Source organism: Chiloscyllium plagiosum, unplaced genomic scaffold, assembly GCF_037043375.1.
Source record: "Chiloscyllium plagiosum isolate Xiang-an unplaced genomic scaffold, Cpla_swu_hap1 HiC_scaffold_21, whole genome shotgun sequence".
NCBI classification, from domain to species: Eukaryota; Metazoa; Chordata; class Chondrichthyes; order Orectolobiformes; family Hemiscylliidae; genus Chiloscyllium; species Chiloscyllium plagiosum.
The window spans coordinates 21,040,539-21,066,167 of record NW_028270159.1 but is presented as its reverse complement, the minus strand read 5'-3'; the positions used below and the strand labels follow the sequence as shown (position 1 = coordinate 21,066,167).

Genomic DNA, 25,629 nt, shown 5'->3' with positions numbered 1-25,629 from the left:
ACGATGGACGCAAACAGCACACAGCTGGCGTGACTCTGTGTGTCTGGGATCAAGTCTCAGCTGTTCCAGAAATGTGTAATAACATCCCTGAACTGGGTGATTCGAGAATATCGAGACAAACAATGTGGCCTCTTCCTTCTGTCCTTCAACCCTTATATCGTGGTTGGTAAGGATGGAAAGAAACAAGGACAGTACCTTCCAGCAGGAGGATACGACAGTCAGCGGTTTTGAAAGCTACAGATACGTTGAGAAGGGTGAGAGGTACAGTACAGCAGCAAATGGAATTTTGGTCTTTATTTCTCAGGACATTGGAGTAAAAGACAGGAAACTCTCATTACAAATATACAAGATCTTGGTGAGATTGGGAGTACAGGGTGCAGTTTTGGTGACCATTCTTAAGGAAGAGTATACTGGCATTTGAGGCAATTCTAAAGAGATGCACCAAGTGATCCATGGGATGGAAAGGGGCAACATTATTAACAATGGCTAAACAGGTTAGGCCTTTATTCAAAGAGGATTCAAAGTTAATGTTTCGGGTCTGGTGACCCTTCCTCAAGTTATAGAGTCATGGAGTATAGAGGTGTACAGCACAGAAACAGACCCTATGGTCCAACACTGGACTGAAACATTAATGCTGATTTCTCCTCAGAGATGTTGTCAGACCTGCTGAGCTTTTCCAGCAACTTCTGTTTTAGTTTTTGATTTACAGTATCTGCATTTCTTTCAGTTTTTATTTAGGCTTTATTCATTTCAGCTTAGAAGAATGAGGGGTAATGTACAAGATTCTGAGGGGACTTGATGGGGTAGATGTTGAGAAGGTGTCTACACTGGTGGGGTAATCCTGAGTTAGGGGACACAGTTACAGAAATATAGAGACATTGGTGAGAAACTGAGAAGCAAAGGAATTTCTTCCCTCATAGGGTAATAAATATCTGGAATTCTCTACCTCAGAAAGTTGTGGAGATTAGATTGCTGTAAGTATTTAAATGGGAGACGGATAGATTTTTGTAACATCAGGGAGCCGACAGCTATGAGGGGCTGGAACAAAAGAGGAGTTAAGGCTTGGGGCAGATCAGTCATGAACCTAGTCATAGGAATAGTCATAGAGTCATAGAGATGTACAGCATGGAAACAGACCCTTCGGTCCAACTTGTCCATGCTAACCAGATATCCTAACCGAATCTAGTCCCATTTGCCAGCACTTGGCCCATACCCTTCTAAACCCTTCCTATTCATATACCCATCCAGATGCCTTTTAAATGTTGTAATTGTACCAGCCTCCACCACTTCCTCTGGCAGCTCATTTCATACACGCACCATCCTCTGCATGAAAAAGTTGCCCCTTAGGTCTCTTTTATATCTTTCCCCCTCTCACCCTAAACCTATGCTCTCTAGTTCTGGACTCCCCCACCCCAGGGAAAAGACCTAGTCTATTTATCTTATCCATGCCCCTCATGATTTTATAAACCTCTATAAGGTCATCCATCAGCCTCCGATGCTCCAGGGAAAACAGTCCCAGCCTGTTCCATCTCTCCCTAAAGCTCAAATCCTCCAACCATGGCAACATCCTTGTAAATCTCTTCTGAACTCTTTCTCGTTTTATGGCTCCTACCTATTGCAGGGAGACCAGGATTACACGCAATATTCCAAAGGTGGCCTAATCAATGTCCTGTACAGCTACAACATGACCTTCCAACTCTTATACTCAATGCTCTGGCCAATAAAGGAAAGCATATCAAACACCTTCTTCACTATTTTATCTACCTGCGACTCTACTTTCAAGGAACTGTGAACCTGCTCCAAGGGTGGATAGTAGGACAGACTTGAGGGAGTGAATGGCCTGCTCCTACTCTGATGGCATCAAAGTGTTGCTCTGAATATTTCTAACTAACCTATTCAGACATGTTATGACACTCCTCTGGAGGAGATACGACGCGAACTCAGGTCTCCTGGCTCAGAGGAAGGGACACTACTACTACACCACAAGTGTTTCCCCAAAACTAAGGGTTGCTTTATAGTTTGCAATGCAATCAGTCATTGTTGTGGAGATCAGTTTTCTGATCTCCCCTCCCATTTCTGCAAGTTTTAAATCTTCACCCTTCCAGGATATTTGACAGTTTTCACCAGTCGCTGTCAGAGGAAGAATCAGACAACAGAACCGATCTTGAGAGCATCTCAGTTACAAAGTGAATAATGTTGAGAAGCTCCACATAAGGCCTGCAATTTGTCCTAAATATATGTTTACATGAACTTACCAGACTTCAAAGCTGCTAAGGCTCTGCCATTCGACAGGGCCACATTAACTTTATAAAAACATGACAAACACCTTTTGAATTTGTGGGCATGATAGTGCAGAGATCATAATAACACTTCTAAAGCTCTTGTAACTAATATGACCCTGGGGGATACATTATAGATTCCTGTGTTTGGAATCTTGGATTCAAAAACCAGCAGCAAGAGATGCTGTTCGAAACAATTGAATGGAATTGTAAACTCTTCTAAATGCAGCTTGAAACTATAAACTAATATCATTGCCCCATTTTTAAAGCTATTCCTGTATACATATCATAAACGTCAAATATATGGTAAGATTTATTGTTTCAAAACAGCTTGTAGATTACAGCTTATTTCTTTGTAATTGACACAATAATCAAAATCTGGACTGTCACCATGAATGGGTGCTCTGTGATTGACTGAAAAACAATTTGTGAATTGGAAGGTGCTGTCTATGGCCCTTTGATGAATTTCTGCAGTACATGTTGTAGGAAATACACACTGCTGCCATGAGCATCAGTGGTGGAAAGAGTGAATGTCTGTGGATGTGGTGTCAATCAAGTGGGCTGGATGATGTCAAGCTTCTTGAGTGTTGTTGGAGCTGCACCCATCCAGGCAAGCAGGGAGCATTCCATCACACTCCTGACCTGTGCCTTGTAGAATAGTGGATAGACTTTGGGGAGTCAGGAGGTGAGGACTCTTAGCTTCTGATCTGCTTGTGTAGCCATTGTAGTTATATGGCTAGTGCAGTTCAGTTTCTGGTCAATGGTAATTCCCAGGATGTTGATAGTGAGAGATTCAGATGGTCAGATTCTCTTTTGTTGTAGATAGCCATTGTCTGGCAATTAGATAGGGTGAATATTACTTGCCACTGGTCAGCCCAAACCTGGATATTGTCCAGGTCTCGATGCATTTGGACACGGACTGCTTCAGTGACTTGTTAGGGCCTTTTCAGAGGATAGGTAAGAGTAAGTCACATTAGTTATGGGGTTTCAGAATCACTATTAGGCCAGACCATGTAAGGAAGCAGATTTCCTTCTATGGGGGCATTAGCCCTTTACAATGACCAATTATGTTTGTCATGGCTAATATTTCTGAGGTTAGCATTACATTTCAGGTTTGTTCATTGATTGAATTGAAATTTCATCAGGGGCCGCAGTGGGATTTTGACAGCATTAACCTGGGCCTCTGGATTATCAGTCCAACAACGTTACCAGTAGGCCTCTAGCTCCTCAAGTGAGATAATTGTGTCCACATGCCACAAAGATTTGTGCTCTCACTCTGCTAAAGGCCAGACCAGTTTGATCAGTCCTTCTGGAGTTTACCTTTGTCTGCTCTCGTGAGCAGGAGATCCTGAGCTTCCAAGATGTCCATCTGTTTCACTGACAGGCTCCTGTCAAAGACTGGCACAGGGCTCTGCCCCTCTATATGAAGAAACAGTGTCGAAACAGTCAATGTTGAAGTTAGATAGGTCCAATACACATTAAAATAAATTCACCTTTACCCAATGAGTCTAAAGTAAAACCAAAAAAAAAATAATAGCAACCAAAAACATCAAGGATGCTGGAAATCGGAAATAGGATCAGACAGTGTTGGGCACACTCAGCAAATCTGGCAGCCTCTGTGGAGAGAGAATGTTGGCATTGAATATGCCGTCTTCAGAAAAACAGTCAAAAACAGGATCACCTCGTTCTCCACCATGAAAGCTTTCATGTCCTTGGAAGGAAGGGTCATTGGACCTGAAACATTAACTCTGATTTCTCTCCACCAGAACTGTTGAGCTTTTCCAGCAACTTCTGTTTTTTTTATTTCTGATTACTAGCAGCTGCTGATCTTTCAGTTTTAATTTTACAAAAAGAGTCACATTGAACTTGAAACATTAAGTGTGTTTTTCTTTCCACAGATGCTGCCAGTGTTTCCAGCAAGGAAAGGAAACAAGGGCAAAATATTTATCAATCTCAGAGAGTTAAAGGTGATGGTTAAAGTCTCACTGGGTACTTGACACAATGTGTAATGTCAGCAGCCTCCAGCCTAACTCCCTGCTGTACTAGGAATACAGGGTTGGATTCACAAGTTGAATCAAGGCATAAAAGTACAACGTTAATGGCATTTTCTTTAAAAAAAAGAAGAAATAGCTGAAGCTTGTATTTGGAGGTAACTGCAGAGAAAAACAACCCAGGCTGGACTTCAACTGTGATCATATCCAATACCTCTATGGGCTCAGAGAATAGTCAGCTCCCTTCACCATTCACACCATTGTAAAAGTGAACTGCCCCTTAGGAGGGAGGCAAAACAATCAAATTGCAGCCCTTTCCTCATAGTCACTTAACCCTGTCAAACCCTCCAATCACCAGACGCAGGGCTTCATTACCAACAACTAGTCTCAATCAAATGTCAATCCACTTTATTTCTAGTAGATTTGCAGCTACTTAGTTCAAAGGGGATTTGAAAACTCCCTAATCTTCTGTCAGAGAGAACAAGAGGTTTATTGTTAAAATACCAAAGTATTAAGGAAAGATTAATGACTTGGAAACCTCTGGTTCACACTCATTTTCAAGTTTGTAAAACCAAGGAGAAAATGGATGAAAAACAGAGTTCAATGTGGATGCAGACATGCATGTGCTCTCGTCATGTGATTACATGAATACACATGTCTATGTGGCTGTGTGGACACATGTTTGAGTGGGGGCATGTGTCTGTGTGCAAGTGTTTGTGATCAGTAGAAAGATTAGAGCATGCAGTGATTAGTGGAGACATGAAGACACCCTTTTCACCCAGAGGTTGGTGGGCGTCCGAAACTCACTGCCCAGTTTGGGGGTTGAGCGTGGATCTGCGCCTTCAGTGCTGTCATCCACAAGGCTATGCACTAACTATTGGACAGTGGGATGAGAATGGGGGCTAGGTTGTTTTCAGTGGGTTCTGGATCAGTGTTGCTGGAAGAGCACAGCAATTCAGGCAGCATCCGAGTGGCCTGCTGCCTGAATTGCTGTGCTCTTCCAGCACCACTGATCCAGAATCTGGTTTCCAGCATCTGCAGTCATTGTTTTTACCTGTTTTCAGTGGGTGCAAGCATGATGGGCTGAATCACCTCGTTCTCCACCATGAAAACTTTCGATGCTTCAATGGATGGTGTGATTGTGAATGAATGTGTAGGTGTGAATGTGCCACATACAAGCTCCAAGAACCTTTCAGCAATGTGTTTACTGTAGTGTCAGCCCGCTATAAGGTGCGCATCACAAAAACCAGTCACTAGTTGGCCTCATGATAAACAAGTGCAAGCAGCTTGTGGAAAGCATACTGGCTTCCCTTGTGTATTCCCAAACAGAATTAGGCTTCACAACAGTGACAATGTTATTCAGCGTCAAAGATAGAAGCCACAAATATTTTGTTCATCCATTCTGTGTGAAAATCCCAGTTACATATGCTGTGCTACAAATGTTAATGGTGCACATTGCAAGAAGCTCTAGTCATTATTTGGAATGTGCTTGTTGGGTACATTCACAAAGTCTGCAGTCACAACATCAAAGAGAATAAGTCAGTCTATTCATCATTGTGCTGTACATTCACATCGTGCACTTCATCCTCACTGTGTGAGTACTCCATTCTGACTTTAAAGTGACTGCAATAAATGTTGATATGAACTGTGTGAACCAACAATGCAGAGAGACAGACAAGAGCAATGCATGTGCAAATGACATTACGACACAGTGACTAACCGTCTAACAATAGCACTCCAGCGTCTGTGGAGATTAGTAACGACTGTCCCCAGGAATCACTGCAAATGATTTCGAAGGGGAAATTGCTGCAGAAACATTGAGGCTCCCAGGGCTGGAAGGTAAAGTACACAAAGAATGCAATTGAGATTACCAAACAGTGACCAGAATGGGCCGGTGCCACACGTGAAAGCATTCATTTAAATAACTTCAAAACATAAATTAACTCTTTCGAAGCTGAAAGCTAAAATGAGCACTTTTAACTTGTATATTAGAATGATCCTGCCACCGAATGGTGGATCAAGAGCTTTCTCACAAACTCAACACATTCTTTGTGCCGACATGTACTGGTTTGCAGCTTCTTGTGCTGCCTTCGAGCACATTCTAACATACGCACATGTTTAGACCTCCCTTACAACAGATGCCCAATGTTCTTGGATTGACAGAGGACACTGCCCACAAATGTTTGATTCGTTTGTGGGATGTTGGCATCGGTGGCAGTGTCAGGTTTGATTGCCCAGCTGAACAGCAAATGCAAAAGCCAATCTGCCCTGCCCCAAACTCCCTCCCACACCCAGCCATCCACCTTGGATAGGCTGGAATTATTCTGCAAAACGGAGTGTTCGCATATCTGCATCTCTTGAAATGTCAACTTTTCTCCACAGTACAACCAGCATAAATTAACATTTAAAAGCAGGGTTTGCCAGAAGATCCGGTGCTATGCAAGTGACTGGTGTACACACATACTCACGCGCACAATTGTATACACACGCACACTGACACACACGCTCATTCACACTCTATTGTAAATACCCACACACACTCATACACAGACACATACTTGTATACACACGTTTATACACACACGTACACTCACACGCATGCTCATACATACACATGTATACACACTTGTATACACACACATGCTCATACACACACATGCATACACAATCTTACACACACACATGTATACACACAAGCACATGCTCATACACACACACATACATGCCCATACACACACATGTATACCACACATATACACACACTGATGCTCATACAGACACAAGTATACACACTCATATATACACACACTCATACACACATGTATACAGACTTGTGCACACACACACACATACACACACATGTATACAGACTTATGCATACACACACTCATACATACACATGTATACAGACTCGTGCACACACACACTCATACACACATATATACACACTCGTACACACGCTCATACACACATATATACACACTCGTACACACACATACATACACACATATATACACACTTGTACACACACACACATACACACACTCATGTACACACACACATACACACAGATATACACACCCATACACACACACCCATATACACACATGTATACACACTCATATGTACACACACTCATACACACACCCTTAGATCTATCTCACACACACACCACACACACACATGTGTACACAGAAAGACAGGCAGACAGACACACACACACATATATATTATTAATGACCTCTAGAGGCAAGGGGGATCTTAACATAAGTCAAGTCTCCTCTTCCATCCTTTTGCTCCTGACTTGCCACTGTTGACCCAGAGTTGGGCCCGACACCTTCTCCTGGTGGTCCCTGGGCTCAGTGGTGGGATTGATGAAGGGAGAGCAAACTGCTTGGAGATAGGAAGCCTTGAACTCTGCTCTCATTTCCCAGCACCAGGAGACCAGAGCTTAGCTGGCAGGGGAGGGAGGGATATTAAGGCTGGCGCAAGTACTAATGAGGGAGAGGGAGCAACTCTATTTTTACCAGAATCAAGGATACAGACAAAGGGGTTTTGGGTTGGCTGAGAATCACTGAGGTGATCCCAGTAGATTCATACTTTCATTTAGACACTTACCTTGAACTGAGCTGTTGCTCTGAGTTAAAAGGAACCGCAAGCTCAGAATGTCATTACATTTTTAAAACACAATCCGACATTAATGTGGTCCAAACCCAGATCCATGCATAACTTTCACACCAAGTGGATAAGTTTAACTTTTCTAATGAAAACTGAGCAACAGGGTGAGGTCATGGTATTGTCCATTCTTAAATTTGATAGGAAAGAACAACTGACAAGAGGCATAACATAAATTGAGCAAAGTGCATAACAAAATGTACAAAATTCAAAATCACACAACACCAGGTTATAGTCCAACAGGTTTATTTGGAAGCACTAGCTTTCAGAGCGCTGCTCCTTCATCAGGTGGTTGTGGAGTATAAGATTGTAAGACAAAGAATTTGTAGCAAATGTTTACAGCATGATGTAACTGAAATTATATATTGAAACAGATCTGGATTGTTTGTTAAGTCTCTCATCTTTTAGAATGACCATGTTGGTTTCAATTCTTACATATGTAAATCCCAGAACTTTTTTAAAAGTTACATTCTCAAGTGAACTTTAACAATCGGTATCATATCGGCCCAGATAATGTATTGAAGGTGTAAGGTGCTCTGTGTGAGACGTAGTCATTCTAAAAGATGGGAGACTTAACAAACAATCCAGGTCTTTTTCAATATATAATTTCAGTTACATCACACTGTAAACCTTTGCTACAAATTCTGTGTCTTACGATCTTATACTCTATAACCACCTGATGAAGGAGCAGCGCTCTGAAAGCTGGTGCTTCCAAATAAACCTGTTGGACTATAACCTGGTGTTGGGTGATTTTTAACTCTGATTGGATGGCAATCTTTTACATTAGCATCCAAAGTTCAAACAAATCACAGAGTCTGAAGGTGTATCTGAAACTCTACATATTGTTGCATCGTAAATGGAAACTTGTAGAAAAGCTTCAATATCTTTTAGATGATCTTAGTAAGGAATTGTCACTCTGAAGGACAGCATGATGATTTCTATTCTCTTCATTGGGTTCATTCCAATGGGTGGAGAGGTCGAAGTTGAGCCCTTGCATTGGGTCAACAAGGGCAAGTCCTATTCTGCACAAAATTTCACACCCATTTATAAAAGTGCATATCTCCAATTTAATTACGCCCAGTGCAGACAGGAAATCTTCCCCATGTTCATTGCTCAGCCCAGCAAGAAAAGGGTACATTTAAAACAGAGTTTTAGAGTCATAGAGTCATAGAGATGTACATCATGGAAACAGACCCTAAAAATGTGTTGCTGGAAAAGCGCAGCAGGTCAGGCAGCATTGAAGGAGCAAGAGAATTGACGTTCCGGGCATAAGCCCTTCTTCAGGAATGAGGAGGGTGTGCCATGCAGGCTAAGATAAAAGGTAGGGAGGAGGGACTTGGGGGTGGGGCGTTGGGAATGCGATAGGTGGAAGGAGACTAAGGTGAGGGTGATAGGCCGGAGAGGGGGTGGCGGGGTGGTGAGGGCGAAGAGGTCGGGAAGAGGATTACAGGTAAAGAAGGCGGTGCTGAGTCCGAGGGTTGGGACTGAGATAAGGTGGGGGGAAGGGAAATGAGGAAGCTGGAGAAATCTGCATTCATCCCTTGTGGTTGGAGAGTTCCTAGGCGGAAGGTTTTTTTTTAGATTACATTACATTAGATTTAGATTACATTACAGTGTGGAAACAGGCCCTTCGGCCCAACAAGTCCACACCTACCTGCCGAAGCGCAACCCACCCATACCCCTACATTTATCCCTTCACCTAACACTACGGACAATTTAGCATGGCCAATTCACCTGACCTGCACATCTTTGGACTGTGGGAGGAAACCGGAGCACCCGGAGGAAACCCACGCAGACACGGGGAGAATGTGCAAACTCCACACAGTCAGTCGCTTGAGGCGGGAATTGAACCCGGGTCTCTGGCGCTGTGAGGCACTCTTCCTCCAGGTGTCGTGTTGCCATGGTCTGGTGATGGAGGAGGCCAAGGATCTGCATGTCCTTGGCAGAGTGGGAGAGGGAGTTAAAGTGTTCAGCCACAGGGCAGTTCGGTTGGTTGGTGTGGGCGTCCCAGAGGTGTTCTCTGAAATGTTCCGCAAGTAGGCGGGCTATCTCCCCAATGTAGAGGAACTAGGAACCCTCCAACCACAAGGGATGAATGCAGATTTCTCCAGCTTCCTCATTTCCCCTTCCCCACCTTATCTCAGTCCCAACCCTCGGACTCAGCACTGCCTTCTTGACCTGCAATCTTCTTCCCGACCTCTCCACCCCCACCCCCTCTCCGGCCTATCACCCTCACCTTAATCTCCTTCCACCTATCGCATTCCCAAAGCCCCTCCCCCAAGTCCCTCCTCCCTACCTTTTATCTTAGCCTGCTTGGCACACCTTCCTCATTCCTGAAGAAGGGCTTATGCCCGATTCTCCTGCTCCTTCGATGCTGCCTGACCTGCTGCGCTTTTCCAGCAACACATTTTTCAGCTCTGATCTCCAGCATCTGCAGTCCTCACTTTTTCCCATAGAAACAGACCCTTTAGTCCAACCTGTCCATGCCAACTAGATATCCCAACCCAATCTAGTCCCCCTGCCAGCGCCCGGCCCATATCTCTCCAAACCCTTCCTATTCATATACCCATCCAAATGTCTCAAATTGTCAATAAGCCAAATATGAAAGGGGAATCCTCGTTACATCCAGCTATATTCCATATTATACTTCTTCTTGTTAAATATGATACTGGGGAGACTTGCCGCCCTGTTTATTTTTTGGTATATTTATCCTACTCATTTGCTTGCACCTTGAAAACAAGTTTGAAGACGTTAATTTAAAAATAAGCCATTAAATAAAATCTTAAGGTATGCAAAAACAATTCATGGAAGGTTCCTTATTCCTATTTTCTCCCTATCTGTAGAATCATAAGGCACAGAAGGAGGCCATTCAGCCCTACAATTCAGTGCAGGGATACTAGGATAAATCTAGGAAACTAGGTCTGACTTACTGGAGCAAGAATAAACTGCTCAGTGAAACATTGGAGCTTATATCCAAAAATGTGCAGGTTAGATGGATTGGCCATTCAAATTGCCCATGGTGTCCAGGGATGATCAGGCTAGGTGGACTAGCCCTGCGAAATCCAAGGTTACAGGATAGGGTAGGGGACAGGGTCAAGCTGGGTCAGACGGTTGGTGTAAACCCGATGGGCTGAATGGACTTCCATACTGTAGGGATTCTATAATTCTATGATATTGTGCATTTCCTGGACGCAAACATCGAGATATTAGCACACAGGTAATTATTTTCATTAACTTGACACAACTTAAGCATTCAAGCAAACAGAATGGAACAAAATATTTTAAACATAGCTATGATTTCTTTTGACAAAAACACTTTACGTTGTTCCTTCTTTTTGAGCAAGTAAAAGGCTTTACTCCTTCATCCAATGTGCTGCTGGCTGGAAAATGACCCAAGGATCTGGTAAACTCATCCTGGTCATCCTGTTATGATAGAGTGAAAGTTATTGTGTTTTATCCCAGAATAAATTCATCATTTGTACTTTTAAACACCCAGTGAATTACATCCATTCTTAACTACACAGAATTACATTGAGTACACAGCACAGAAACAGGCCATTTGGCCCATCTGATTCCCACTGGTGAGTTTGTCCCACACAAGCATTAACCTCTTTGCATATGCATGCAAAGGACACCAAGCCAATGCTGACAAAATGGCCTCCAGCCATGATGCAACTTGACTTGTGACTGATAGATTGAAGTAAGTTGTAATGCACACTGCACTGCAATCTTTCAGTCCCACCTTGGTTGTGGAGGCTGAGCCAGAGGGCTGCTGAGATGCAAACCTTACAATGCTGATTAACAAAAAAAAGCCATAAACCATAAGCCGGGTTGATGCAGGCCTAGCATTGCTGCAGGGGAAATTAACAGATGTCATAATCTAAGATAAAATTAATTGCGTGATTTAACCATGAGTTAGTAAATGGTGGATAACACTCATAGGTGTAGTATTGTGTCAGACGAAAATTGATCCAGGTATATCCTTAAATAATGGCGCTGGATGACGACAGTGAGGATGACGATGAATATGTGGATGTTTAAAAGGCACTCGATAAAGGGCCTCATAATAGATGCAAAAAAAAATTGAAGCCCTTGGGATTAAAAGAGCAGTGGTGGCATGCATATAACATTGGCTCCATGACAGAAAGCAGACAGCAGTGGTGAACAGTCATTTATCAGACTGGAGGGAAGTTTACAGTCGTAATCCCAGGGATGGGTAATTAAGACAATCGCTCTTGTTGATATATATTTATGATGCAGACTACAGGGCACAATTTCAAAGTTTGCCCATGACACAATACTTGGAAGTGCATGAGGAAAACAGCAGCAGCTGCCAGGTAAACAGACTGTGCTAATAGGGAGAGATGTGGAAGATGAAAGCCAATGCTGAGGGCTCATGGATGAAGTGGCAATATTAACCAGGTGACAATATTTTAAAAGGACTGCAGGCACAAAAAGATCTTGGGGGTTCACGTGTACAGGTCTTTGGAAATGACAGGCTAAGCTACAGGGGAGATGATGGTATTGTTGTTGGATGAGTCATGCAGAAGCTCAGGAAATGTTTTTGATGACCCAGGTTTCAACTCAACACTAAACAAAAAGAAACAAGTCTAATTATGATTATGAAACCATAGTCACAAAAACCCATCAATTTATTGAATGTCTTTACGGAATGGAAATGGATGGACCATCAGGCATTGACCAGGAATGACATCAGCCCTATCAGCTCAGCAATGCCTTCCTGCCAACATCTGGGGGCTAGTGCCAAAATTGGGGCAGCTGTCTCCCAGCCTAGTCAAACAACAACCTGACACAGTCATACTCACAGATTTATATCTTACAATATGCCAGATAGCACCATCACCATCCCTGAGCAAGTCTGGCCCACAGAAAGGAGGGCCCAACTGAGTTGGGAGCATCATGGTATATAGTCAGAGGAAGTTGCCCCGGGACGGATCTCACAGCATCAGGCCAAGTGTGCCAAGGAACCTTCCTGCTGATCACTAGGTACCATTCTCACTCGGCTGATAACCCTATGCTCCTCCATCTTGAACAACACTCGGAAGAAGCACTGAGGATGGCAAAGGTGCAGCATGTCCTCAATGTCCAACATCAACAGGCTCAGCTATTGCACTACTGATCGAGCTGGTTGGGTCCTAAAGGTCAAAGCTGCTACATCGGGTCTGCAGCCGGTGGTGAGGGAACCGAAAACAGAAAGGGAAAAAATAGTTGGCCACACTTTTATAATCTGCTGGCTGCAGATGCATCTGTCCATGACAGTATCGGTAAGAGTGACCACTGCTGAATCCTCGCAGAGACAAAGTCCCACCTTCATATTATGAATGGCTTCCACTGTGTTGCATGGCACTGTCACTGTGCTGAATGGGACAGACTTCGAACAGATCTAGCAATTCAAGACTGGGCACTCACGAGGTGCTGGGAGCCATTAACAGCATCAGAATTGTTCTCCAGCATGATCTACAATCTCATAGACTGGCATATCCCCCACTCAACCATTACCATCATGCCAGGGAATCAACCCTGGTTCAATGGAAAGTGCATGAGGGCATGCCAGGAGTAGTACCAGGCATACCTAAGGATTAGGTGCCAACCTGGTGAGGCTACCAAACAGGACTATGCCAAACAGCATTAGCAGCAAGTGATAGAGCTAAGTGATCCCACAATCGATCGATCGGATCGAAGCTTTGTAGTCCTACCACATCCAGTCTTGAGTGGTGGAGGAGGGGGTTCTATAAATATCCCATCCTTAATGATATGGCAGTCCAACACATCAGTGGAAAAGATACGTTTGAAGCATTTACGACAACCTACAGCCTGAAGTGTCGAGTGGATGATCCATCTCGCATACTCCAGAGATCCCTAGCATGGCAGATGCCAGTCATTGACCAATTTGATTCACTCTTTATGGCATCAAGGAACAGTTGGAGACACTGGATACTGCAAAGGGTATGGGCCCTGACAACATTCTGTCAATGGTATTGAGATTTGTGCTGCAGAACTTGACCAAGCTGTTCCATTACAGCTACAACACTGCCATCTACCTGACAATGTGGAAATTGCCCAAGTATGTACTGAAGCCAGAAGCAGGACAAAAAAAATCCAACCTGGCCAAATACAGCCCAACGGTCTACTTTCAGTTGTTTGTGAAATGATAGAGTGCAATTAAACAGCACTTTCTTAGTAATAACCTGATCACTGACACTCAGTTTGGGTCCCAGAAGGGCCACTCAACTCCTGACCTCATTATAATTTTGGTTCAAAACAGCTGAACTCCAGTTGTGAGGGGAGAGTGACAGCCCTTGATATCAAGGTTGCTTGTGACTTGGCATGGCAAGGAACCCTAGTAAGACTATAGAGTTTCGGGGGAATTAGAGTAATATTTGGCACAAGCAAATGAGGAGCTTTGCCCTGGATGTTGTCAAGCTCCTTGAACGTTGTTGGAGCTGCAATTGTCCAGGCAAGTGGGAAGTATTCCATCACACCCCTTACTTGTGCCTTGTAGATGGTGGGCAGGCTTTGAGAAGTCAGAAGGATTCACTGCAGGATTTCTAGCTTCTGACCTGCTCTTGTAGCTACAGTATTTAAATGGTTAATTCAGCTTCTGGTCAGTGGTAACCCCTAGGATGTTGACAGTGGGGAGATTCAGCAATAAAGATGATTGCGATTATGAGAGGTTAGCTCCAGGACATTTCTGCAGGAGTTCTTCAGGGTCATATTCTGGGCCCAATCACCTTCAGCCGTTTCATCAGTGACCTTCGGACAGAACTGGGAACGAATCCACCAATGAATCCACAATGTTCAACATAATTTACGACTTTTCAGATGCTGAGGCAGTCCATGCCCAAATGCACCAAGAGCTGGACAATATCCAGGTATAGGCTGACAAGTGGCAAACAACATTCATGCCAGATAATTGCCAGACACAAACCATCTCCAAAACAAGACGACCTAACCATTGCCCTTTGAAATTCAATGGCATTACCATAGTTGGTAATACCATTGTTGCACCTGGTGCTGAGGAGGTGCATTAGAATGATACTGGGAACAAGAGACACCAGTACTTTGGAGAGAAGCTGAGGTTGCTTCTCCTTGGAATAGAGACAGTTGCGGAGTTGTTCAATATTGGGTGGCACGATGGCTCAGTGGTTAGTACTGCTGCCTCACAGCACCAGGGACCTGCGTTCAATTCCAATGTCGGGCAACTGTCTATGTGGAGTTTGCACATTCTCCCCGTGTCGGTGTGGGTTGCGTCTAGGTGCTCTGGTTTCCTCCCACAGTCCAAAGATATGCAGGTTAGGTGGATTGGCAATGCTAAATTGCCCACAATATGCAGGCTACGTTGATTAGCCATGGGAAATGTGGGGTTAGAGAGATGGGGTGGGATGCTCTTTGGAAGGTTGGTGTGGACTCGATGGGCCGAATGGCCTGATTCCGCACAGTAGGTTGGATAGCTCCTTCAAAGAGGTGACATAGACACAATGGGATGAATGGCATCCTTCAGCATTGTAAGGTTCCATGACTCTGTGTGCCTGACTGTTTCCTCATGCTCTTGCCCAATGTTAAGAGATTTAAAAAACTTTTGGAATCCAAGGTAGACAAGCAGGAAGCTGGAAGAACACAGCAAGCCAGGCAGCAGGTTAAGAGATGGCAAGTTAGGTTTGAACTCTAAGTTAATGCTCCCCCCCTGCTGACAAGTGCAGTTTGCCACTTGGCATCCTGCCTCGATGGTAATTACATCATCCATTCAATAACCTCCGCTATTTGTGGAGAAATCTTGAAACCGTTCATGTGTTTAGTTAGGCAGCATCTCAATATCAGGATTCATGTTGCGTGGGCAACAATGTGTGGGATCTTGTTTGTATTTGTCTACCCTGTTGTTGTAACCAGCATCCTAATATTATTCTGAAGTAGGAAGTAAATACCCAAAATATAGGGATTGCCATAGCGTCTTTTGGGACCAGGTTATCTAACAGTTTTGGCCTGGTGCCTGCCTTCAATAAAAACTGAAGCCAGCCTCACCACTGATAAATGATGGCTTCAGGTTAGGTTATAGACAGTATCAAGACAAATTAGAAGACAGCTTCAGCAGAAATTCTCCAGAGTAAAGAAAATGACTTTTGGAGCAAGGCTCACCGAACATATACATCAGTTAATTTGATGGGATTACACATACATTAGAACATTAATCAGACAGGTTTGTTTTGTTGGCTCCAGCCAGCAGCATTTAAGATGCAACAAGAAAAGAAATAAAACATTTTAAACAATGTATCCTTACCTTTTCAGATGATCACAACATAACATTGTTAAGAAATACTTGTACAAAGCCTTTGATTACAAATGGAACAGGACATCTCCAGTCATTTCACCCCAAAGAATGTTTCTCACAGAAATACATTTGACACCTGGCCTCCTGAAAATGGCTGTGTGAATGAATGCAAAACAACAACAACTGGAGTGCTGCATGGAAGTTGCTAATGCACTCAGGAGGGGAGGATATTGCTACACCATTCTAACATCAGTTCCTGCCATGATGTTGAGATGGAGCAGAAATCCCGGTAGTGGGGCAATGGTTAGAGCTTCAGGGTGCCCAAGGTTTACCAGACTGAGTCCTGAGATGTGAGTCAAGAGCGTGGTGCTGGAAAAACAGGAGAGGAACAGGAGAATCGACGTTTCGAGCAAAAGCCCTTGTCAGCCTTTCCTGCTGAAGAGCTTTTGCCCGAAACGTCGATTCTCTTGTTCCTTGGAGGCTGCCTGACCTGCTGTGCTTTTCCAGCACCCCACTCTTGACTCTAATCTCCAGCATCTGCAGCCCTCACTTTCGCCTGATTCCTGGGATGGCAGGATTGACATGAGCAGACAATGAATCGGTTAGGATTGCATTCACTGGAATTTAGAAGAATGGGGGGGGGGGGGGGGGGGGGGGAAATACCTTAGAGAAACATAAAATTCTCACAGAACTAGACAGGGTAGATGCAGGAAAGATGTTCCCAACTGTGGGGGAATCCAGAACAAGGGGCCATCAGTTTAAGGATAAGGGATAAACTTTTATGATTGAAATGAGAAGGGATTTCTTGACCTAGACAACAGGGAGCCTGTGGAAAGTGGTTGAGGCCAACGCATTACATTTTTTCATGGAGGAGGCAGACATAGCTCTAATGGCTAAAGGGATCAAGGGATGTTGGAGAGAATGGGACTGGGTACTGAGCACATTGGTCAGCCATGATCATATTGATTGGTAAAGCAGACTCAGTGGCCAAATGACCTACTCCTGCTCCTATTACCTCCTATGTTTCTTTGTTAAGTGTGCCATCTAAATTCTATTCATCAGAGGTTAGCACATATTTCAGAATCACTGCACCCACACTAGGATAATGTTTTAATTACCCAGCTGTTGATTGGGATAATTTTAGAGTAAAGGTCAAGTAGAGGGAAGAATTTCTAAGTGTTTTCAGGAAAGTCTTCTTAATCAATACATTTTTTGTCCCACTGGAACGAAGCTATATATGAAAGAAAAATACCATGGATGCTGGAGATCTGAAATAAGAACAGAAAGTTCTGAAAAAAGTTCAGCAGATCTGATGGCATCTGTGGAGAGAGAAAGAGAATTAACATTTGGAGTCTAGATTGACTCTGTTAATGCTGCCAGACTTGCTGAGCTTTTTCCAGAATTTTCTGTTTCAATTTAGGAAGGAATTGTTGCTGGATCTGATAAGGTGCACCAACCGTGGGAGGGAGAACTTTTGCATAAGAGGGATCATCCTACCATACATTTTAGTTTAGCAATGGAGAAGAATCAGGAACAATTTAAAATAGAACATCTACGTAGGAAGAGGGATAACTTCAACGGGATAAGAAGACATCTGGGCTCAGGAAAATGGAATCAAGTTTTGACCTCAAAAAATGTAGTAGGTGTTCTTTAAGAAAGAAAGTTCAGGCACATACTAAGCAGATTCCAACTTGAGGGAAAGGTGGGGAATCACATCCAGGTCTGCTTGGCATGATGAAGGAAATAGAGAGAATGATGAATACGAGGAGGGTGCATAGTGCATGCCCGACAAATTCTCCAAACAAGGATCATAGCAAAAACTAAGCCTGGCAAAGACAGAAAACACGAATAAAATTTGGATCAACATAATATGCAATCCAAAAACTATCCACCAGCATGTATACAGCAAACCGTTCTGAAGAGGTGGGCTGGAGTACTTGAGGGACAATTGGGGTGATAAATGCTTAGAGGCTCAGGGAAGTATTGGATACTTAATGGGCACTTTGTATCAGTGTTTACTTGAGTCATAGAGTCATACAGCATGGAAACAAACCTTCAGCACAACTCGTCCACGCTGACCAGGTTTCCTAAACTGAACTCATCCCATTTCTCTGTGTTGGGCCCATATCCCTCTGAACTTTTCCTATCCATGTTCCTGATAAAATAGCTGTCTGATTGGAGGTGACCATGGTGATGGATGGGATGTACTGGAAAGGCTGACCATTATTGGATCAGGTATGTCGCTTGCTACCCATTGGATTGCCTCCAGGTTTCTATAGGAAGTGAAGTGTTCTAACAAGCCTCAAAAAACAGCATCTTATCTTCTGCTGGGGGACCCTGCAGTCTCTAGGATTCAGCATCACGTTCAATAACCTTTGAGCCGATTCTGTCCTTCCATGCTTTTTGTACCCACTCTCACATTAGGTTCTGTCATGACATGACTTGCTTTTAGCAATAGCCAACCAATTCTCTCCCACTTCCAGGCCTACATGGGTCACTTTCAGCACATCCTATTAATTCTTTCCTACTCTCAAATCCATTATCACTTACTCAGCCTCTATTCTGGACTAGACAGACTGGAGGCTTGAAGAACACAGCAAGCCACGCAACATCAGGAGGTGGAGAAGTCGACATTTTGGGTGTGCAACCCTTCTCCGATCCTGAAACATCGACTTTTCCACCTCGCGACGCTGCCTGGCTTGCCGTGTTCTTCCAGCCTCCTGCTTGTCTACCTTGGATTCCAGCATCTGCAGTTTTTTTTTTTACTCTATTATGGACTGGCCTATTATCAATACTCCCCGCCATATTTGTCTACCACTTTCATATCACACTCTCTAGGTTTATCTCTCCCCCACCAACCCCAGCCTTGCCTTCACCATAAATAACACTTTTTCTAGCTGTGGTCAATTCTGATGAAGAGGCAGTGGACCCAAAATGTTAAGTCTGCTTCGTCCCACGGATGCTGGCAGACCTGCTGGGTTTCTCCAGCAATTTCTGTTGTTGTTTCGAAAGAAAGTGGCAGTGGAGACAGAGGCAAGCCTTGTCATAATTTTGCCTTCCCAAAGTATTAAGGAGGTATCAGACAACTGAAGAGCAACAGACGTGGCTCCTCTGTTTAAGGAGGGTGGGAGGGGTCCTTGGAAGCCAAACGCTGGTCATTTTCACATCCACCAGTGAGCAACATTTAGAATCAACAGTCAGGGGAAAAGAAATTGCTAGCGCTTGAGGTATATTTGAGTTAATTAGAGATAGCCAGCATAGATTTGTAAAAGGCAGATTATGTTCAAATTTTAATTGAATTTTTGATGTATTAACATATAACATTGATGAAGGCAATGCGATGGATGTTCTTGATATTGATTTTAAGAAATCCTTTGAAAAAGACTCATTTGAACAAGCAGGTACAAGCACGATGGACCAAGTGGTCTCCTGTGCTGTGACGGTTCTGTGGTAAAGTACCAATTAAAGGCTGGTGAACAAAATGAAGGGTCATATAATAGGAGACTCAGTGACGGCTTGATAAAACATTGGCTTAAAGACAGGAAATAATAAGTCACAGTAGGTGGCTTTTTCTCAGACTGGATGACTTGTGCTGAGGTTCGTTGGAACACTTCACTTCCTATAGAAACCTGGAGGCAATCCAGAGGGTAGCAGGGACATACCTGAACTAATAATGGTCAGCCTTTCCAGTACATCCCATCCATCACCATGGTGCCCTCCAATCAGACAGCTGTTTTTGCAGGAATATGGATAGGAAAGGTTTAGAGGGATATGTGCTGGAAATGTGTTGCTGGAAAAGCGCAGCAGGTCAGGCAGCATCCAGGGAACAGGAGAATCGACGTTTCGGGCATAAGCCCTTCTTCAGCCCTCCTGAAGAAGGGCTTATGCCCGAAACGTCGATTCTCCTGTTCCCTGGATGCTGCCTGACCTGCTGCGCTTTTCCAGCAACACATTTCCAGCTCTGATCTCCAGCATCTGCAGACCTCACTTTCTCCTTAGAGGGATATGTGCCAAACACAGGAAAATGGGACGGATTTAGTTTAGGAAACCTGGTCAGCATGGATGAGTTAGGCTGAACGGTCTGTTTCCGTGCATGACTCTATGAATTTCTGAAAGTTGTTACCTGAGAGTCAGACAAAGCAAGAGCAATGGCTTTTATTGATGTGAAATATATGAATGGCTAGGATATTGGAATAAGGAATAAAATTTAACAAATCATTATTGATAGTGGAGGTGTGAAAAACTATGAGAATGTTCCCAACAGACTGTTACAGAATCCGGCTTGGGCAAGCGATACCAGCAGTCACAGATGGAATTTGATATAGAGGTAATACATTTTGACAAAAGGGATAGGGAGACGCAAAATCAACAGCACAGTTCTGAGGAACATACAAGAGCGGAAAGACAGAGAGTCACGCACATAGATCTTTGGAGATGGCGGGACATAATCAGAGAGTGGCCAGCATAGCACACTAGATCATTGGCTTCGCAAATGGAGGAGTCAAGTACAAAAGCAGGGAGGTTATAATGATCTCTGGTTAGGTCATAACTAAAGTATTGCATGCAGCTCTGGTCACCATCCTTAAGGAAGGTCCTTAAGAGGCTGCTGAAGACATTTACGAGAATATTTTCGGTGTGAGGGATTTTGGTAACAAGGTTGAGTTGGAGCAACAGAGATTAGGTGAAGATTTGATAACAATGTACATGACTGTGACAGACTTACATAAGGAATACAAGGAATAGCCATCAGCAGTAGCTCATGGTAATGACCAGGGAGCACCGATTTAAGGTTTTGGGCAAGAAATGCAGTGAGGACAGAAGGAAGAACATTTTATGCAATGAGGGGTAAAGATAATGAATGATTTCAAAAGGAAACTGGCACACCTTGAGAGAAGTAAGTGTACAGGACTACATGGCTAGGTCAGGTGAATGGGGCTGCCTGGAGACTGTATAGAGAGTCGGTTTGGACAAGGCGGGCTGAATGGCCTCCTTCTTTGCCAGAACATCTCCACAACTCAGAAGTATGACAAATGTTTCAACTTCGCTGAATTAAACACAAGAGGGAATGGGTGTTAGCTAAACCTTTCAGCAGTTTCATCTGAATCGTAGAAGGGAGAAAAATAAATAATGTGCTCACCTCTTTCCTGTACAGGCCAGTGGTTACCAAACTCGTGGGAGCATCGCCTCTGACGATTGTCTTCAGCTTGAGGGCCTGAGCAGAAAGAGCATTTGTTGTCTAATACTGTACTGCTTTTCAGTGCTGGCAGGGCGTGCATTGTTACAGTGAGCGCAGGGGGTCTGGGCGAGGGGGAAGCACTGGGACCACAGTGCAGGGGATCACAACATTGACACAAAATCACCTTGGCAACCACCACTGTCATCACATGATATTCAGACCAAAAGCCAAGTGCTCTGGGGATTTTATTTGTGGAGCAGCGAACGTTTTGTCAGGCCAATGCAACATAACAGAAGAGAAGCAGGGGATCAAATTCTGCTCTTATTCTACATCGCTCTGTCAGCTGGTAGAATCAGTGATGCTGTAAAGTTAGTAACATTTTGCTACATGGTGAATATTATGAAAAGAGGACAACATAATTTGCAAGGCTGCATTGCCTTACGGATCAGATTTTCACAAGGGAGCCCACAAGTGTGAACACACTGAGATGGGGAGGGAGAGAGTGTAGACGTCCTTAGTCCAACACAATGGGAGGGGAGTGACACTGTGCGGAGGCCAGGTACATGCCGTTATCAGCATTGAGAGGTAACTGGGGTGCGTGCAATCCTACACGTGGGCTCTCTCTCTCTGGAAAATGGTACACCAAAGGGGCGGCATGGTGGCTCAGTGGTTAGCACTGCTGCCTCACCGCACCAGGAACCCAGGTTCGATTCCAGCCTCGGGCAACTGTCTGTGTGGAGGTTGCACATTTTCCCTGTGTCTGTGTGGGTTTCCAACAGATGCTTTGGTTTCCTCCCACAGTCCAGGGATGTTCAGGTTGGGTGGACTGGCCATACTAAATTGTGCAGGTTAGGTGGGTTAGCCATGGGATATGCTGGGTTAAAAGGATATGATACGGGGGTGGGTCTGGATGGGGTACTCTTCAGAGGGCCAGTGTGGACTCGTGAGGCTGCTTCCACACTTTAGGGATTCTATAAGTAACTTGTGCAAATTTAAAGAGAGAGCATAAAACATGGGGAAGGAGAGAGAGAGGGGGGAATAAGCATTTCAATTAAAACAACTTTAGAGAAAAGAATGAATTAAGAATGAGCTCCAGAAATCCTTTGCTGTTCATCCTTTTAATAAAAAGCTACAACCTTGGACCATCTGGTGTGGAACAGCTTCAGGCCGCTGTGTGCTGTAGGGTCAAGCTCCTCTCAGCAGCTGCTCGGGATCAGCAATAATATTCCTTACCACGTTGGAGGGTTTCAAACCTGATCAGGAAGGGGTGCCCTTACTTGACACCAAGACTAAATGGCTGTTGGCAAAATTAGGGAATGAATGGCTCCCATGAGTTCTTGCTTGTTATCAAAGTTTTGATGCGAATCCATTAGAGTAAGTCAGCACAATTATTGTTACAGTTTCCTGATCGAATACTCTCCACTTGCCAGGATGAGTGCGACTCCACAAGGGCAACCAACATGTCAGGGACATTGATCGGAGTCCCACCCATCACCTTAAACATTCATTCCCTTCCCCGCTGGTGCACAGTTGCAGCAGTATGTACCATCTACAAGACCCACTGCTAGTGGGTGGCACGGTGGCACAGTGGTTAGCACCGCTGCCTCACAGCGCCAGAGACCCGGGTTCAATTCCCGTCTCAGGCGACTCTCTGTGTGGAGTTTGCACATTCTCCCCGTGTCTGCGTGGGTTTCCTCCGGGTGCTCCAGTTTCCTCTCACAGTCCAAAACTGTGCAGGTTAGCTGAATTGGCCATGCCAAATTACCCATAGTGTTAGGAGAAGGGGTAAATGTAGGGGAATGGGTCTGGGTGGGTTGCGCTTCGGTGGGTCAGTGTGGACTTATTGGGCCAAAGAGCCTGTTTCCACACTGTAAGTAGTCTAATCAACCATGGTTCCTAGACAGCATCTTACAAACCCATGACCTCTACCTTCTCAAAGGACCAGGGCTGGAGATGCATGGGAACACCACCATCTGCAAGCTCTCCTCCAAGCCACTCACCATCCTGACCTGGAAATATATCACCATTCTCTCTCAATAACTGGGTGATGATCCTCTCTAACAGCACTGAAATGCCCCTATGCCCACAAGAGCTGCATTGGTACAAGAAGGCAGTTCAACCCCACCCTCTCAAAGTCATTTAGGGATAGACAGCATATTCTGGCACAGCCCGTGACATCCACATTCCAGGAATAAATAAAAAAGGAAGTGGAACAGAGATCACACGACCAGGAGGGGGAACTAAGTGATGTTCAGTTACGATGTTTCAGAGACCATGGTATTAAGGGTAAGCCTGATAGTCCAGCTGGTCTGTGCCTGCCTGTCAACTCACTGAATAGGTCAATAAATGTCATCCAAACATATCCTGGTCTGCTTTAGTGCTATAGCTTCCAGCAGTCTCTCTCTGGTGCTGCCTTATAAATATAAGACTGAATCCATACACCAATTTGTTTTTGTCTTGTCTAAGGAAAGGCAAGATGAAGCACTGCGTTTAAAAGTATCTTCGTTATACTGGGATTCAGCAACGTTTGGATCCCTTCGATCCAGCATCAATGCGTGTCGTACAAAACACTTTAACATTAAATCAGAGGCAACCATCACCTAATTGACAAACAGATGAAAAACCAGGAAAGCTGCAATGCTGGTGCTATACTTCATCAAATATTGCTGCTTCTTTTTAAATGGTTCTCCACTTCATGCTGTAAAGCGCTAGGAATGTTCCTGGTTGCCTGTTTAAGTTATAGCAGGAAACTAATTTTGAAATTCAGTTGACAAACTGCTGCCATTGTGCCAATCAGGCAGCCATCCAGACAAGTAGAAAAAAAGATCACGCTGAGGTGAAACTCTCAGTGTCAGATGGTGATGCAAAATCTCCTCACTGCAGACAAAGCAATGCCATCATAATCTCCATTCTGATTGGTTAATAGTTGCAATGCAAGTGACATTGCGTTACAAGGACAAACAACTAAGGATGTGCCATAGCCCACAATATGAGCGGGTCAAATTAAATAACGACTAACGAAACTAGCATTTTGCTCCATGAGAATGTTTTGTGCATCGAGTTTGACTCACTTGGCCCACTCTGACAAATTCCGCTTGACGTGCTTCCTCCTTTTTCCGAGCTGATTTCGGGGATTCTGGCAACACATCGCTGAATGACCTCCGATTTAACATATTCTGGATATATAACACAAGGAAGAATTAAACCCTCGGCACAGGTTCACAACTGTTCCTTCAATTAACTAAGGAGATTAACCTCCAGGTTTTCACGACATGCCACTATTGTCCCTTATCTAGGGAGACTATGACCTGATATAGTTATGACTACTTCCTGGAGAATGTTTAAATGGCAGCAACACCCAATATTTGGCAGCAGCATCCCATCAGTGAGTCACTCAGAGTCCTTCCATGTGCCTCATGGACAATCGCAGCTGTGTATAAACCAACAAGACACAGGGAGCTGGGCCTTTTGAATCAATTGTTACTTATTCAGATGTTACTGGGTCTTCACAGACAAGGCTTCAGAATTATTACAAATGAAATCTCCAACACGTCTCTGTCAACAAGCTTCCCTCTTTCAGTTTGCCTTTCTTACAACGTGAAGCTGTGAAAATTAATCCTTATTCCAATTTCTTGGCTCTTTGTGACCTATCCATAAACGACTTGCTGAACAAAGAGACCTTGGAGTACAGGCTCATTGCTCCCTGAAAGTAGAGTCTCAGGTAGATAGGATAATGAAGGCAGCATTTGCTTTCCTTTATTGGTCAGAGTATTGAGTACAGGAGTTGGGAGGTCATGTTGCGGCTGTACAGTACATTGGTTGGGCCACTGTTGGAATATTGCGTGCAATTCTGGTCTCCTTCCTATTGGAAAGATGTTGTGAAACTTGAAATGGTTCAGAAAAGATTTACAAAGATGTTGCCAAGGTTGGAGGATTTGAGCTCTCGGGAGAGGCTGAATAGGCTGGGACTGTTTTCCTTGGAGCGTCGGAGGCTGAGGGGTGACCTTATGGAATTTTATAAAATCATGAGTGACACGGAAAGGTCTTTCCACTGGGGGAGTCCAGAACTAGAGGACATAGGTTTAGAGTGAGAGGGGAAACATTTAAAAGGGACCTAAGGGGTAACGTTTTCACACTGAGAGTGGTGCGTGTATGGAATGAGCTGCCAATGGAAGTGGTGAAGGCTGGTACAATTGCAACATTTAAAAGGCATCTGGATTT

General features: G+C 44.1%; 1 protein-coding gene across 7 annotated transcripts in view; it reads right to left on the bottom strand.

Moving 5' to 3' along the window:
• garnl3 (GTPase activating Rap/RanGAP domain like 3) overlaps window positions 1-25,629 on the bottom strand; it is a 451,733-nt gene that overhangs the window by 76,794 nt on the left and 349,310 nt on the right. For 4 of the 7 annotated variants that reach the window (XM_043720251.2, XM_043720250.2, XM_043720249.2 and 1 more), the window contains 5 exons: window positions 24,480-24,584; window positions 21,370-21,444; window positions 11,267-11,368; window positions 5,991-6,102; window positions 3,600-3,698 (listed from right to left, as the gene is read on the bottom strand). In XM_043720251.2, the coding sequence (XP_043576186.2) occupies window positions 3,600-3,698; window positions 5,991-6,102; window positions 11,267-11,368; window positions 21,370-21,444; window positions 24,480-24,584 (493 nt within the window). The remainder of the gene's footprint in view (window positions 1-3,599; window positions 3,699-5,990; window positions 6,103-11,266; window positions 11,369-21,369; window positions 21,445-24,479; window positions 24,585-25,629) is intronic. The other 3 variants (XM_087998395.1, XM_043720252.2, XM_087998394.1) reach the window with 1 other exon arrangement.